Source organism: Corvus brachyrhynchos, unplaced genomic scaffold, assembly GCF_000691975.1.
Source record: "Corvus brachyrhynchos isolate BGI_N302 unplaced genomic scaffold, ASM69197v1 scaffold158, whole genome shotgun sequence".
Classification (NCBI taxonomy): Eukaryota; Metazoa; Chordata; class Aves; order Passeriformes; family Corvidae; genus Corvus; species Corvus brachyrhynchos.
In genome coordinates this window covers 375,154-389,952 of record NW_008239756.1, presented here as the reverse complement: position 1 = coordinate 389,952, position 14,799 = coordinate 375,154, and the positions used below count along the sequence as shown (strand labels likewise).

The 14,799-nt window shown below is 57.9% G+C and overlaps 1 protein-coding gene and 1 long non-coding RNA gene across 2 annotated transcripts in view; one reads left to right on the top strand and one right to left on the bottom strand.

Annotated features, from left to right (window-relative positions):
• Positions 1-6,618: 6,618 nt before the first annotated feature.
• ZBTB7A (zinc finger and BTB domain containing 7A) overlaps positions 6,619-14,799 on the top strand; it is a 9,993-nt gene continuing 1,812 nt past the window's right edge. Inside the window, exons 1-2 of the mRNA XM_008639923.2 lie at positions 6,619-7,479; positions 11,425-12,632. Of these exons, the coding sequence (XP_008638145.1) occupies positions 11,440-12,632 (1,193 nt within the window). The 5' untranslated portion in view covers positions 6,619-7,479; positions 11,425-11,439. The remainder of the gene's footprint in view (positions 7,480-11,424; positions 12,633-14,799) is intronic.
• LOC108448697 overlaps positions 14,413-14,799 on the bottom strand; it is a 1,081-nt gene continuing 694 nt past the window's right edge. Inside the window, exon 2 of the long non-coding RNA XR_001864675.1 lies at positions 14,413-14,519. This is a non-coding gene — a long non-coding RNA (uncharacterized LOC108448697). The remainder of the gene's footprint in view (positions 14,520-14,799) is intronic.

Below are 14,799 nucleotides of genomic sequence, written 5' to 3'. Positions count from 1 at the left end.
TTCCTTGGCTGTGTTGTTCCAGGTGTGCGGGAAAAAGTTGGTTTATAAAGCTGTATTAGGAGAGGTTGAGGTTGGATATCAGGAAAAGGTTCTTTCTCCACAGGGCGCTGGGCACTGCCCAGGCTCCCCAGGGAATGGTCCCGGCCCCGAGGCTGCCAGAGCTCCAGGAGCGTTTGGACAGCGCTGCCAGGGATGCCCAGGGTGGGATTGTTGGGGTGTCTGTGCAGGGCCAGGAGCTGGGCTGGATGATCCCTGGGGTTCCCTTCCGGCTGAGGATATTCCATGATTCCATGGAAAGCCCTGGGACTCCGGCAGCAGCACCAGAACGTGTGAATCCCAGCGTTCCTATGTTGAAAGCAACAGTTCCTGTTGTACAACCCCAGCTGACGTGACTGCCTGTCCCCTGCCTGGCTCTCCGTGTTCCCAGCTCCTGCGGACCCTCGGCTGCGGGGCAGGGGGGGTTTGGGCAGCCAAAGTTTCTCTGGGCTCAAGGACTCTTGGTAAGAGTTTGCTGCCGGTCCCAGTTCAAGAGCAGCCGTGCTCCCGGGGCTGTTAATTGTCCTGGCTATCGAAACCATAACTTATATAATAACTATTTTATGGACATGGGTAGAGAAAGGTTCTGCCTGGAAGAATTTACAACCTAATGAGGGTTGAAGTTGTGCTCAGCGTAGCAACGGAGCTAAAAGGTCATCCTGGCGCTTTCCAAAAGTGTTTGGGGAGGTTGTTGTTGGTATTTTTCAAGGAATTGTGTGATTTCTCAAGGATTCTGCCCGTCCTGGTTGGAAGTTGCAGCATGTGGGCTCTTCTGGAGGCTGAGCAGGAAGAGCCGGGCTGGCTTTAATTCTGATGGTTTTGCTGGAGTTGTTGGATTTCAACTACTTTTAAAAAAAAAAAGAGACTGAGAGAAACTGAGGAGTTTATTAGAGAGGAGCCTTTCTTGTTTAATATTCATTCTGGCCCCTGTTTAGGCTTGTTCTGGTGAAAGAGGGAGTGAAGAGGCGCAACCCAAACACGGGTGAGATGGTGGGATTTTTCCACCAAGCCTTAATTGCTTCAGTAACTCCAGGGAGGGTTTTGCAAGGCAGGAGCTCTTAATAAATGTGGTGGTGAATGAAAGTAGTTCTTCACTCTGCTGCTCTGCAACTCTTCCTCTGCCTTTTTTTTTAAATTATTAATTGTTTTTCACTCGTATTTCATCTCGTGGCCGTGGGTCTGGTGATGATCTTTAGCTGTGGCTTCATGAGGAGCTCTGCTCCGTGGAGGAGCTGGCTGGAATTAATTTGGCACGGTGAGGGCGCTGGGTTCCCTTCATGTTTGGTGACTTTTGGAAGCAGAATTAAAAATTCCAGTTGTTCTCCCAGCGTGGGAATTTGGATGTGGGCACGGGACGCAAATGAGGGGTGAAATTTATGCTGCCATCGAGGCTCTGTGGTGGTTTGGGTGCTCCTGTCTCCTTCAAGACCTTATTTTCGGATCAGGTGCCGGGGTTTCACCGCAGGATCGAGTCCCACCTAAAACCTGGGGGGTGGCCTGTGAAATTCTAGGTCTGTGTTTGAGACAGTCTAAATGCTTGAGAAGTGTGGTTTAATCGTGATTAAAACTGACACTTGAGGGTTTTCCCCCTGTCTCGGGATGCTGAGCTTTTTGGAAGATGAGCTTGTGTGGTGAACAATTAGAAGCCGACTCGTTATCTCTCCTAGTCCAGGCAATAAACAGTTGCTTGAACTACGCTCTCAACCAGCCTTAACCTCAAATTTGAGCAGACCGGTCCCAGTCTGTAATTAAAAGCCTTTTGACGAGCAGAACTCAGGGAAGGGGAGAAAGACAGGCAGTGTCTGGGATAAGGGAAGCGTTTATCCCCAATCCCATGGCCCTTTGATCCAAGCTGTGTCCGTCCCGATACCTGTGCCTGGAGCGTCCCAGAGGAGCTCTGGGAGGACGTCAGCGGGAGTAAACGAGGTCAGGCAAGCGCTGGGATCCTCTGCGAGTATCCAGGGACGATTGTTCCTCGCCCAGCCCCCTGCCCGTATCGCCTTCCCTCCGCGCAGTTTCAGTTTCCCACCCTCCCGGTGGCAGCGCCGGCTCCGGTGGCAGAGCCGGGGCGCGACTTCCCGGGGCCAAAGCGCCTTGAATCGCGGTGGGGCTCCTTCCCCCGGAGCCCCGCCCGGCTGAGGAACTGGGGAATGTCCCGCAGCAGCCCCGGGCTGCAGGTGGAAGGGAACTATAGGGCTCAGCTTAATGCGACAAGGTGCGAGAAACTGGAAACTGGCGCGAGCTGCCCCGGGGCTGCAGGTGGGAGCCAAGGGCACGTCGGTGGGATGAGCCGCAGATCCCCTGGCAATCAGCGGCTTCCCAACACCCTGGCTTTGCCCATCCCTGGAAAAATGCGCGGCCGCAGCATCAGGAGCGTGACCTGCCAGCGCCGGCCTGCCTGGCTGGAACGCTGCTCCCCGATCCCCGCGGATCCCTGTCCTCCTGGGGCGCCCTTGGGATCCTGCTCCTCATGTTTCCCACCCCTGTGCCCGCCTGAAGCCGGGGACCCTCTCCCGACCCTCTCCCTGCTGCCTGGTATTTCTCCACAGCAGAGGATGCTCCCAGGTGTCCCAGCGCTGGGTTTTAACTCCCTCCTCCCCACCCTTCACTCCACTCCTGCGCCCATTTCCTTCCTGGTTCGTGCACCTCCTGATTTCCCACCAGCGCACTGGGAACCAGTGAGTAATTGGCTTTTTTCCCTGTTGTTTGTTGGAGCTGGGAAGGCGCCGGAGGTGGGCTTGTAGCTACAGGTTGCTGCTGTGCAGTTCCTCGGAGCCTCCTGCCCCGACAGGCAGAGCACACGGATCAGCGTTCCCTCCCTGCATCCCTGTGCTCCCAGCAGGGCAGGAAGGAAGGAGCTCCGTGGCAGGAGAGCGTTGCCAGGGATGAAGCCCCGCTTGCTCCGGGGATTCGCTTCTGCTCGTCATCAGCTGGAGTCGGGAATGGCGGGACGAGCTGTCTGTTAATCCACAAACTGGGAATTACATAAGGGACTGCCCTGCCCTGCTCTCTCACCAAACTCCAGTCTTATTCTTTTACTTATTTTCCTTTTTTTCCCCCCTCTTTCCCGGTGTGGAAAAGAACAACCGGTCTGCGAGGTGTCATTTGAGGCAATTAGATTAATGCCAGAGCCTCGGGCAGGGGATGTCAGGGGTGGCGGGGGGGACACGGGGTTGGGGGCTCCTGCAGGGAGCAGGGTGGGAATGGGGGGATTTGGGGTTTGAGCAGTTCTTCAGGTTCTCTGTTCAGGAGTCAGGAGAGATGTGACAGGGAGGGGAGCACGGGGTGAAGGGGTGAATGCTATCGGGGACCTGTGAGAATGGGGGAATTTGGGTTTTGAGCAGTTTTTGTGGTTCTCTCAGCTTAGCAGATGATGAGGGCTGTGACAGGAGAGGGGGAATGTGGAGTGAAGGGGCAGATAGGTTTGGTTTTTCTCAAGGAAACACTGGAGTGACTTTGGGGTGATTTTGGCTGGACTGGGGACAGGCTTTGGCCTCTGAAGGGGACAGGGTGTCCAAACATGACCTGCTCTGATTTTCCTCTAGCCTGGAGCAGCTGGGCTGTGCTGGGGGTTAACGCTTCGTGACGAGTCCTCAATTGCTCCCTTGGCAAAGGGGCCCCACGTTGCCTTTTTGGAATAGCAGCAGCTTATTCCTGCCTGGATCCTGGTGCCTGCAGGCTCCAGGGCTCTCAGGTTGGGAAAGAACCCTCCTGGGAGAGAGCTTTTCCTGCAGCCAGGACTGGAGCACACATGGCCTCGTGGTTTGTGCAGTTTTTCCCCTTTTTCTGTGTAACTCCTGAGACCTCTTTAAGAACTGGGGCTGGCTCAGCCATGGCCTGGTGTTGTCCAGAATCTCCCAAAACCAGGGAGCTTTCCCACAGGAGCCACGTGGGAGAGAACCTGTTGGAGCGCCAGGACTTACAGCAGTGTCGGCACACTTGGACTTGGTGAAAAGAGTTTGTTTGAGCAGCAAAACAAGGAGTTTCCATGAGTGCCGGGGTGTTCAGCCTTCCCGGGCGCTGGGCTGAGCTCAGATGGGCTCAGCTTAGGCTGAGGATTGAGGGAAGGCTGGGAGTTGCTGGAGCAGAGGTGGGTTTGGAGCAGGGTTGAGGATCCCTGAGGATCTCTGAGCAGCTCTCAGCCTCTCGGGCAGGTTGAGGTTTGTTTTGTCTCGGTGCAGGGAAGTTCCTGTGACCTGTTGGGGATCCAGCACACAGAGTTTGTGCCATGGGCCTTTGTGTCGAGGCAGAGCGACAGTGCCAGGGATGGAGGGGCTTCTCACCCCAAATAACCCCTCACACACAGAGCTGGGGTGGGAGACTCCCCAGGCTCAGAGCAAGGCACATTCCTGCCGGATTAAACCCGGCCTCTGATGACAAAGGAGAAAATTGGCAAGGAGGGCTGGGTGGAGGAACCAGTTCAGGCTCACCTTGCAACATGAGAGGAGTTTGGTGCTGTCGTGGGACGGGGCTGAGGGTGGCAGCTCAGGGAGGCTCCGTGCCTGGATTTGGGATCCTCCGGAACAGCGCTGGTGCTTGGTCCATCGGGGTCCACATCCTGCCTTTGCCAGCAGCTGGAAACTGGAGTTTCCCAGGAGCTGTGCCATACCCTGGAAGGAAATCCCATCCCAGTTACATCCCAGGGAGCTGTGGAATGTGACTTTGGGTCATCCCTCATCTGCCTGGATTGTGGAAGTGAGTCCTTGCAGAGGGAGCTGTGTCTCTGGGAACACCACCAGGTTTCCTGGGAGATGCAGAGTCTTTCCCAGGCCTTTGGGATGAGTTGGAGTGAGGCTGTTCCTTGGTGACACTTGTCGTTCCACTGGAAGAATTCCACAGCTGGCTTGTCCAGCCTTGTCTGGGCCAGTGAAAACCGCTGGAATTCAGGCCGTTTTGGAAAACCAAGAGGAGCAAGCCCCTTTCTTCCTGGTGCTCCATAGCAGCATTCCCGACAATTCCCGGCCTGGGTGGTCCCTGCTCCACTGTGGTCACTCCATGGTTCCTCTGCTCCCAGCAGGATTCGGGAGCCCCGTTCCAGTTGCTCTGGTTCTGTTTGGCACAGGTTGTCACTGTCACCACTGAGGTGTCTTGGTGAAGGGCTGGAAAGGGGGCAGTTTAGAATCCTGGGAAGATCATAAGTGGGGTGAGGTGGAACATTTCACTGGGTCTCTCGGCCTCGGGGAGATTGAATTCCCCCAAAACCTGTCCATCCAGGAGCTGCTGGGGAGGGGAGGCTCCCGATTCCCTCACAGCCCATTTCCGTGGATCAGCTGCTGTAACCTGGGCTTGGGGCTTCTTCACCCCAGTTTTTCCCTGCAGCTCTCCCAGACCTCAGAGATTCCTTACCAGATCCCTGGGCCCTGTGCAGGCTCCCACAGATGAGCCCGGGATGCGGCTGTTCCTGGTGAGGAAATGGCTGCCTGGCAGCTGGGAAGGGCTGTCCTGGCTCTGCTGGCACTGGGATTGACCCCTTTGGCCAGGGACAGGAGAGCAGAGCACCAGGGCACAGCCAGCTCCTGGCACTGCTCCTCCCTCCGGGCTGTTACTCCTTTCCACACGAAGGAAAATCAAGGGTCTTTATTGCATTAAAGCTCCGGGATGCTCATCGAGGGGATGTTCAGATCCAGTGCTCCATCCAGACTTCCACGGGAGCAATTGCTCCTCCTGCCACAGTTCCCTTGGCAGCAGCTGCAGGATGTGGGATTCTCCTTCCCTGTCTGAGCCTCCGTGCTGTCAAATCCTGATGTGTCCTGGTTGTTCCTGCAGTGCTTTAGGTGCTTCTTCCTTTGTGTAAAGGCTCTTGGAGAGCTTTAGCCCTTCTCTTCACAAGGGCCTGGAGTGCCAGGGGAAGGGGGAATGGCTTCAAAATGTCAGCAGGGATAGGTGGGATATAGGGAAGGAATTCCTCCCTGTAAGGGTGGGGAGGCCCTGGAATGGATTTCCCAGAGCAGCTGTGGCTGCCCCTGGATCCCTGGAAGTGTCCAAGGCCAGGTTGGAGCAGCCTGGGATCAGGGAAGGTGTCCCTGCCCATGGGATGGAATGGGATGGGCTTTAAGGTCCCTCCCAACCCACTCCGTTCTGGGTTTTCAGGGATGTGTTGATCCGTACTGCAGCCTCTGTGGGGTTTGGGGCAGATTTCCCTTCCCTTGGAGCAGCGGCTTGGTGTGAAGGGGCCGTAGGAGGGGAATTGGCCATGCTGGAGCTTCCTGTGCTGCCCAGGCACATCCTTCTAGAGCAGGGAGAGGCAAACCTCCCCGGCAGGTCCGGCCTGGCCAGGACAGCCCGGCTGTTTTGGTTACGTGGTCGCGCCGTGAGTCCGTCGGGTTGGGCTGAAACGGGGGGAGGCTGCCAGAGCCCAGGAGCTGTCGGAACATCTTGGATGTTCTTCCACTTCACCTTGAATTTGAGACTTTGACTCATCACAGAATGGTTTGGGTGGAAGGGACCTTAAAGCTCATCCTGTCCCACCTCTGCCGTTCCATTCCAGTCCATCCCCACCCTCACAGGGAAGAATTCCTTCCCCATATCCCATCTAAACCCACTCAGTTTGAATCCATTCCCCCTTGTCATTCCATGACCTTTTCCAAAGTCTCTCTCCATCTCTCCTGGAGCCCCTTTAGGCACTGGAAGGTCTCTCCAGAGCCCTTGCAGCAGCATTCCAGCATCCAAAGGACCTACAAGAAACAGGATGCTCTGATCTTTGGAAGGACCAGAACAAACCAACCACTCAGAGGAACCACTGGAGCAGGGTTTGCTCAGGGGTGTGATCTGGAGCCTCTTTGGGAACCAACTGAACCCTCCTCACGTGGCTCAGTCTCATTCCTTAGCTGAGCCCTCATGTCCCAAATCCAGAGCTGCGGTCGCTTTTCCCTGTTGGGAGCTGGGCAGGGATGTGCAGGGGCTGGAGGGGATGGATGCCCATGCTTGGAAAACAGAGCCAGATTGTCCAAAGCAGCCCACAGATATTTGCAGGGTGCTGGTTCTGCTCTGATCTCTTCACTTCAAGAGCTGCATGATCTTGGTCATGTTACCCCAGATGGGGTGTCCAGTCGGGACAGAAGAAAGCTGGAATTCACTCTTTGCCATTGATGGCTCTGTTGCCTCCTCAAGACCAAGGATTTCTTCCCACTGTAACATTGAAAATGTAGTTTTATTTGAAATAAAAAGCATGCTGAGGGGTTTTCTTATCTTGATTTTTCCCACAGTGCAGTTCCTTCTGTTGATGTGCAGGGTCTTCCTCTCAGGAACATCCAGCTGTTCTCCAGGCCCAAATAACTGGGATAGTTTGGCCCTACAGCACTGACAGCACGTTCCTTGTCGGGAGCAGTTGAATTTCCATGGCTCTGTGGAGTGGTTGGAATTGTGACTTCTCCCAAGCAGGCAAAACACCTCCTTCACTTCCTGCAGCCTCCGTGTTCCCCCCTCCCCGGCGCTCCGTGCGAGGTGCGTGTCCCGAGGCCTCGGCAGGGTTTCGGGTGGATCCTGGGCAGAGGGAGGGAGACCTGCTGGGGCTTGTCCTGGGCTCGGTGTCGGCACAGGCGCTGCCTCCTGCTCCCCGTGGCCGCAGAGCTGCCTCGTCCCAGGGCATCCAGCCTGGCAGATGTGTCCAGGGAGAAGGACGGGGGCACTGGGGTGGTCTCTCCCTAACTATAAAGAGATGAGGACTTGTGGGGTGTGAGCTGTTCATAGGGAAAAAATTCCCGTTCCTACGGTTGGTGGTGAGGGAATGCTGGGGTAGTGTTTGGGCCTTGGGCAGCAACCACTTCAGGTGTGTTTTTGTTTAAAGCACCATTGCTTTAATAATTCTTCCCTGGTGCTGCTGCTGAGTCTGCCCTGCCTTGGTCACATCCAAGAAATCCCAGAGCAACTTGGGATCCTTGGGCATCTTGAGCAAGAAGCTGAGTATCCCAGAATCCTGGAATGGTTTATGTTGGAGGGACCTTAACCACGGACAGGGGCACCTTCCACTGTCCCAGGCTGCTCCAACCTGGCCTTGGACACTTCCAGGGATCTAGGGACAGCCACAGCTGCCCTGGGAATTCCATTCCAGGGCCTCCCCGCCCTTACAGGGAAGGATTCCTTCCCAATATCCCATCTATCCCTGCCCTGTCAGTTTGAATCCGTTCCCTCTTATCCTGTCACTCCATCCTCCAGACTCAATATCCACGGGTTGTCTCCCAGGGCTCGGCTGTTCCCAGGAAATGTGGCTTTGTGGATGGCAGAATTCCCTAAAGCCCTTTTGCCTGGTGCTCCATGGCGAGGGCGATGCCCATTCTCCCTCCCTGCCCCGAGCAGGTGCCAGGTGCTGCTCAAGTTCTCACCTGTACCTGGAGTGGGCGGCGCCTCTGCCTTTGGAAAGCGTTTTGGGATCTTTTCTGGATTAGAGCACACAGAAAACATTGGCTGTTCCTGGTTGCCCAGGTGTGGCCGAGCTCTTCCACCTGTGCATTCCTGAGCCCTCCCAAACTGCTCAGCTTCCTCTAAATTTTAAGGTAAAGAAGCGAAGGGAAAAGAAAAAAATAAAAACCGCACTGAGGTTCCGTGGAAAACTGGTAATTAAAGAGGTGTTTTGTCAGCACTTTTGGTTGTGATCCCATCTTGATGTGGTCGTCTCATTTGAATGTAAATGTCAAATTCCAGAGCTCCTAGAGGAGAGGGATTGGGTGACATCCTGCTGAGGGAAGCACAAGCTCAGGGGTTTCAGGGAGCTTTGGGTGCTGCTCTCGAGCTGGGGGGTCTGGGAGGAGAGAGGTGAGGAATTGAGGTTTTGCCACTTGTCGCCTGGCTGCAGGGCATTCCCAAGTGGATCTTGCCCATTCCGTCATGGCGTTGAGCCTTGTTGTCTTGAGCATGCAGTGGGTTTGGGGTGTTTGGAACTTCTTTTGAGTCTCCCACTCAGGAAGTTCCCAAAGCCCCAAATCCATGAGGTGGAACGCTCCATTTCCCGTTGGTAATTCCGAGGCTGTTCAGCCCCTTGGGAAGGGAATGGGGGGTGATTTTTTAAGGACTCAATCTCTGGATGTGGCTGGAGCATCCAGGCCCTGACTCGATTCCTGGGGGGCTCGGGGTGGCCCCTTTGCCCCCCACTGTCCTCGGCCACCGCGGCCGCGGGACACAAAGGCCGTGTTGTGTGCGGGGTGGCCGAGTTGGACAAGGCTCCAGGCCGGCCCTCGGCAGTCTCATGACCCTGCAGCCATTCCCACACTGTCGGGATGATTATCCCAGCCCCCAGGATGGGGGGGTGACCTTGCCTGGATGGTCTGGCTGCTCCCCCAGGCCCCCAGAGCCGGGGTGTGTGGGGGACAGACACGGCTCCCTCAGGATCGCAGGCCGAAGCTTCCAAACACTGCATGCAGCTCAAATCCCCGGGTTTTCGGGGAAAAAAAGCTTTGTAAAGCATCTCTTGTAGAGGGGAAGGGGAGGGGGAAGCTCCAAGGCCCTTTTTGGGGTGGGCAGGGATATGGGATCCACTTTCCTGTGTGTGGTGGCTCTGATCAGGGGCTTTTGGGGAGCTCTGTTGCTGCCCTGGTGGGGATGGGACCAGCGGTGCTGAGGCAGCAGGAGCCTCCCTGGAATCCCAGCTCGGGAGGCAGGAGGGTCCCTGGGATCCCCTGGGGATGCTGGGATGGGCTGACCTTGCCCAAGGTCACACCCAGAGCCGGGGCCGCGTCCGGAGCGGTGCCACCAAACGGCCCTTTGCCCTTTCCTCCCTGCCAGGACCCTGATGTGAAAATCTCTGAAATTAGGGCTGAAAGGGCAAATCCTGGAGCGCAGGAGGTGGCTCTGGAGTCAGTCCCAGCTGTCTCAGGAAGCTGCCTGGCTTTGGTGTTTGCTCTTGGTGGCAGGACTGGGGCCTGCCCTGCACATGCAGCTCCCCTGCATCCTCCCTCCTCCTCAGCCCCATCCCATTCCTCTTGGGAGCTGAACACTGGTGTCCTCCTGCTGTTGCATAGCCAGGGATTTGCTCCAGATCGGTGTTCCACAGCCTCAGACCTGCCTTCTCCTGCCTTTTCTCTGTATAAAACAGGAAGGTGCCAAAATTAAACTCGTTTTCTGGGATTGACCAAACTTTTCAAAAATGAGTAAATATGGAAAACTACTGAGGAGGCTGGGCTGGGTGGGGGAAGCTGGAGTTGTGCAACCTGGGCTCCTGCTCCGTGCTGGGACCCGGGGCTGGCAGTTGCTTCCTGGGTAATTGCTCCTATTCTGGATGCATCCTGACTCATCCATCCCCCCATGGAGTGGGACAGGCCACGTCCCACCGTGCCTCAGTTTCCCCACCTGGAGATCAGGAACTCGGATACTCCAGCCTTGTGCCAGGGTGGTTTGGGAACCGATCTGTGCGTGTATTTCTTGGCTCCTGCTGATCCCAGTGTTTGGGATGGGGGAACTACACTGATTTTCCAGCAAAGGCATCACTGCTTCAAGGAGCACGTGGATTTGTTGCTTGAGATGGAGAGGAGGGAAACATTATTCCTAATTTTTGGGATCAGAGGACTGGGATTGTGGGATAATTGGGGGCTGGCAGTTTGGCTCCAGTGTCCCTTTCCCAGCAAAGGGGATCCCTTCCCACCAGGGCTGCTTGGTTCCTTCTGGGTTTTTCCAGCCTTTGGAGTCAAGTGGATCTGTCAGGAGTGACTTTATTTATTTATCTTGTCCCAAACAAACCCTTGGCGTTGGGAAGAGCCACTGCTTGTGCTGGAACCTGTCCAAGATCCGGCTCTGGTGCTGGCACTTGCTGACCCTGATGTCCTTTCCTCTCTCCTGCTTCTGGGAAAGAGCAGGAGCTGCCTCGGGTTCAAGGGATCAGCTCTTGTCTGTCAAACACCTGCAGCAGCAGGTTGGGGTGGCTGGGGCTCCCCTCTCCCTGCCCTTCCCAAAGGGTATTCCCTGCCTGCATCTCTCCAGGTGTTCTGGCACCCTGGGATGAGTGATGGGAATGGTGTTCCCGGTGATGACATCATTGTGCTGGCTGCTCTCAGTGAGCAGGGGACCTTCCCAGTAGGACTGGGAATGGGAAGGGCTCCCAGAGGTGGACTGGGATGCACTGGGGAGGCTCAGGCCCACGCTGGGCACGGTTGTGCTCACTCTGGGTGCTGCCTGGCTGGCGATCCCAGCTCCCTGCCAAGGCGTGCTGCTCTGGCCCAGATCCGTGCTAATTCAGCTGTTCTCACTTGAGAGCACCTGGGCTCTGCTCCTCCTCCTCCTCCTCCTTCCCAGGTAAGTACAGGACAGGCAGGATGCCGGGCAGGACGATGGGAGAGGTCCAGGGGACAGGGAGAGGCGCGGGGGACACGCGTGGTGCTGCCGGGTGCGTCCCTCAGGAATTTGGGAATTCTCCCGATGTCCCCAAGCTGTGACTCACGGCCGTTCCCTCCTTTCCCGCAGCCTTTAGCGTGGAAGATGGCGGGTGGCGTGGACGGCCCCATAGGGATCCCGTTCCCAGATCACAGCAGCGACATCCTCAGCAGCCTGAATGAGCAGAGGAACAACGGGCTGCTGTGCGACGTGGTCATCCTGGTGGAAGGCCAGGAGTTCCCCACCCACCGCTCCGTCCTGGCAGCGTGCAGCCAGTACTTCAAGAAGCTCTTCACCTCAGGGTTAGTGGTGGACCAGCAGAACGTGTATGAGATAGACTTTGTGAGTGCGGACGCCCTGTCGGCGCTGCTGGAGTTCGCCTACACCGCGACCCTCACCGTCAGCACTTCCAACGTCAACGACATCCTCAACGCCGCCACGCTGCTGGAGATCCCGGCCGTCAGGGATGTCTGCACGGATCTCCTGGAGAGGAAGATTCTGGCCAAAAATGACCAGATGGATACAGTAGATCAAATTGATCAGAGGAACCATCTCAGAGCAAAAGAGTACCTGGAGTTCTTCCAGAGCAACCCCGTGAACGGCCACCAAGGCAGCTTTCCGTGGACCAACCCAGAGTTGAGAGACCTTCAGAGACTGAACTTCCGAGGCCAAGAGGAGGAGGAGGAGTCGAACTGCAATGGCCTGGACTTCTACTCGCAAGCCACCCCAACCGAAAGACCAAAGGCAAGTGACTGTGACCCTGACAGCAACCCGGCCATGTGGCTGGACCGTGAGGACGAGGAGCCGGTCAGCGGCGGGATGTTCTCCCCTTCCCAGAACGGACATTACAGCAGCCGTGGCTTGGCCACCCCAGGAGAAGAGGAGGGGGGCACCCCCAGGGGCCCTCTGGACCCGCAGGAAGCCGGGGACTCGCCCAGCTTCATCCCCACTGGCACGGAGACGGAGGACGATGCCAGGGAGGTGGATGACCTGGCCGCCAGCGCCCTGCTCCAGCAGATGATCAACTCCGTGGGGCGGCAGCAGCTCGGCGACGACGACCGCAAGGACGAGGACGGGGTCATGGATTATTACTTGAAATATTTCGGCAGTTCCAGCGAGGGCGATGTGTACCCGTCCTGGTCCCAGAAGGTGGAGAAGAAGATCAGGGCGAAAGCATTCCAGAAGTGCCCCATCTGCGAGAAGGTGATCCAGGGCGCCGGGAAGCTGCCGCGCCACATCCGCACCCACACCGGGGAGAAGCCCTACGAGTGCAACATCTGCAACGTCCGATTCACCAGGTACGGGCCGGGCGCGGGGGCTGCACAAAGCCGGCTCTCCCCGGGAGCCGGCGCAGGGCTGGGCCTGGGTGATTTTATCTCCCCTGCTCTGCTCATTTCCATCCTAACAGAGTTGGGTCTGGAGGCCAAAGTTTTCCAGGGAGACGAGCGATTTGGGGGTGTGACACTTGAGCTGTCTCAAGGGGCCTGGCTCGCTGGCCAGTGCCACCATCCCGCTGTCCTGAACTGCTGAGCTCTGCTGGAAACCCGGCCAGAGCTGGAGTGACGTGCTGGGGAAACAGAGCTGCAGCTCTTGGCCCGTCTGTCGCGGCCGAGGCAGGAGCGGGGGGAATCGTTCGGGAATGGCTCCATGGGGTGGCTGAGGTGGCGGTGGTTGGGTTGGAAGGAGGTTGGACCCCGCTCGTGTCCTGGCAAACAGAGCGCTGCGGCCCCGGTGCAGCTCCCGCGGGCGTTCGCCATGGCCCCGTCCCTAATCAGGGCTCCTCTGCTCCTTGCCTGGGCCAGGGAGCACCAAAGAAAGGGGACATTGTTTGGATCCCTCCCGGTTCACTCCAGTCCGCTGTCGGGCGCCGCCTCCTCTCCCTGGGCTCTGTGGCCGCCGGGGCTGCGCTGGGGCGGGGGTCCCACCCTGGAGCGGCCCTGGCCCTGCTGAGGGGCAGCGTGGGCTGCCTGGGCCTGGGGCCTGCTCCCTTCCCTTTCCCTTTCCCTGCTCCTTTCCCTTTCCCTGCCTGCTCCCTTCCTGCCCTGATATTCCCACTGTGCCAGTTCCCACTGCCAAGGCCGGCCCTCCCAGGCCGCTCGTGCTTTGGGGGCTCCATCCCATGGGGCTGCTCCATCCCATAGGGCTGCTCCGTGTGGGACCCGTGAGGGATCCCTGGGGCAGCTGCGGTGCAGCCGGAGGGGCCGAGCCGTGGGCAGAGGCCGCGTCCTGCCCCTTCCCCTGGTCCTGGCCGCACCCAGCCCACGTTGGAGAGCTGAGGAATGCAGATAATGGCAGGGGCAGGGTGCCAGCCCTGCCTCCCCGCTCCCCCGGCCCTGCCACGCGGCACCTCCCTGCTCCGGGGGCCCGGGGGGCCCATCCCAACCGGTCCCACAGCGATCCCACAGCGATCCCACCCCCCTGTGCAGGATCCAGGGGCCTGCAGGATGTGGAAATGCCACAGGGTCCCTGGCAGCTGGTGGCACTGCGAGATGAGGGGAGGCCCAGGGATTTTTGGGGAGGGGGAGTTGGTGGGGCAATGCCACCCCAGCCCTTTTCCATCCTGCTCCCCTTCCGTGGGTTTTGGATGAGGACCTGCTCCCTGTTGGCTCCCAGGAGGGCCTGGCACCTGTAAAAAAGCTGCTTTCCTAAAACACCAGATTCCAGCCAAAATACATCCTGCTGCTGCTTCCCACAGCCGGGGTTTGGGCCTGGAGAAGCCTGGATAGGGACAGGGAGCTGTCCTTGGCACCGCTGTTCCCTGTCGTGCCCTGAGCTCGAACTCCCCCTGATTTTATTATTCCTTTGCTCTCCTTCCCCCTCCGCATCCCACGGCTGGAAAACAAACCCCTTCCCCGTTCCACGGGGCTCTGGGAAGGCTGGACACGGGAAGCTGGCTCTGGGAGGGGGTTTGGGGTGTGCCAGGAGGAGCCGGGGCTGTTCCAGCCGGGTGTTCCCGGCCGGGTGGGGACAGGCCCGGCCCTTCTCAGGGATTTTTGCTCCCTGGTGCTTCCTGGTTCCTCTGTGGGCGCGGGGGGGAGGAGCAGCAACAGCTCTGATAAGAAAAGAGAGAGTGGGGGGTTATAAAATGATAAATTTTAATTTCAAAAGGCCGTTTTTGTGTCCCTCAGAGCTGGAGGTGATCTTGGGCTTTGATCTTTCCCTGGAGCTTTAGGATTTTTGGGATCCTGTGGGCAAAGGGAGAACATTCAGGGCGGGGATCCGAGAGTTCCATCCGGGAGAGCGAAGAGGGACGGGGTGGATCCGCTTGGGAAGGGTCGAGCAGGTGCTGGGAGGGCAGGAGGGGCTCCCACGGCCTCGCCACGTGCTCTGGGCTGGGATTTTCCTGCAGGAAGCAGCGATGGCTGCGGCTCACGTGGCCCTGCTGGCCCCCAGCCCGGCCTGTGCACCGGCCCTGCCCCGGCTGGGGGGGCTGCGGCCGGGGCGGGGCCCGAAGAGGCCGCACGG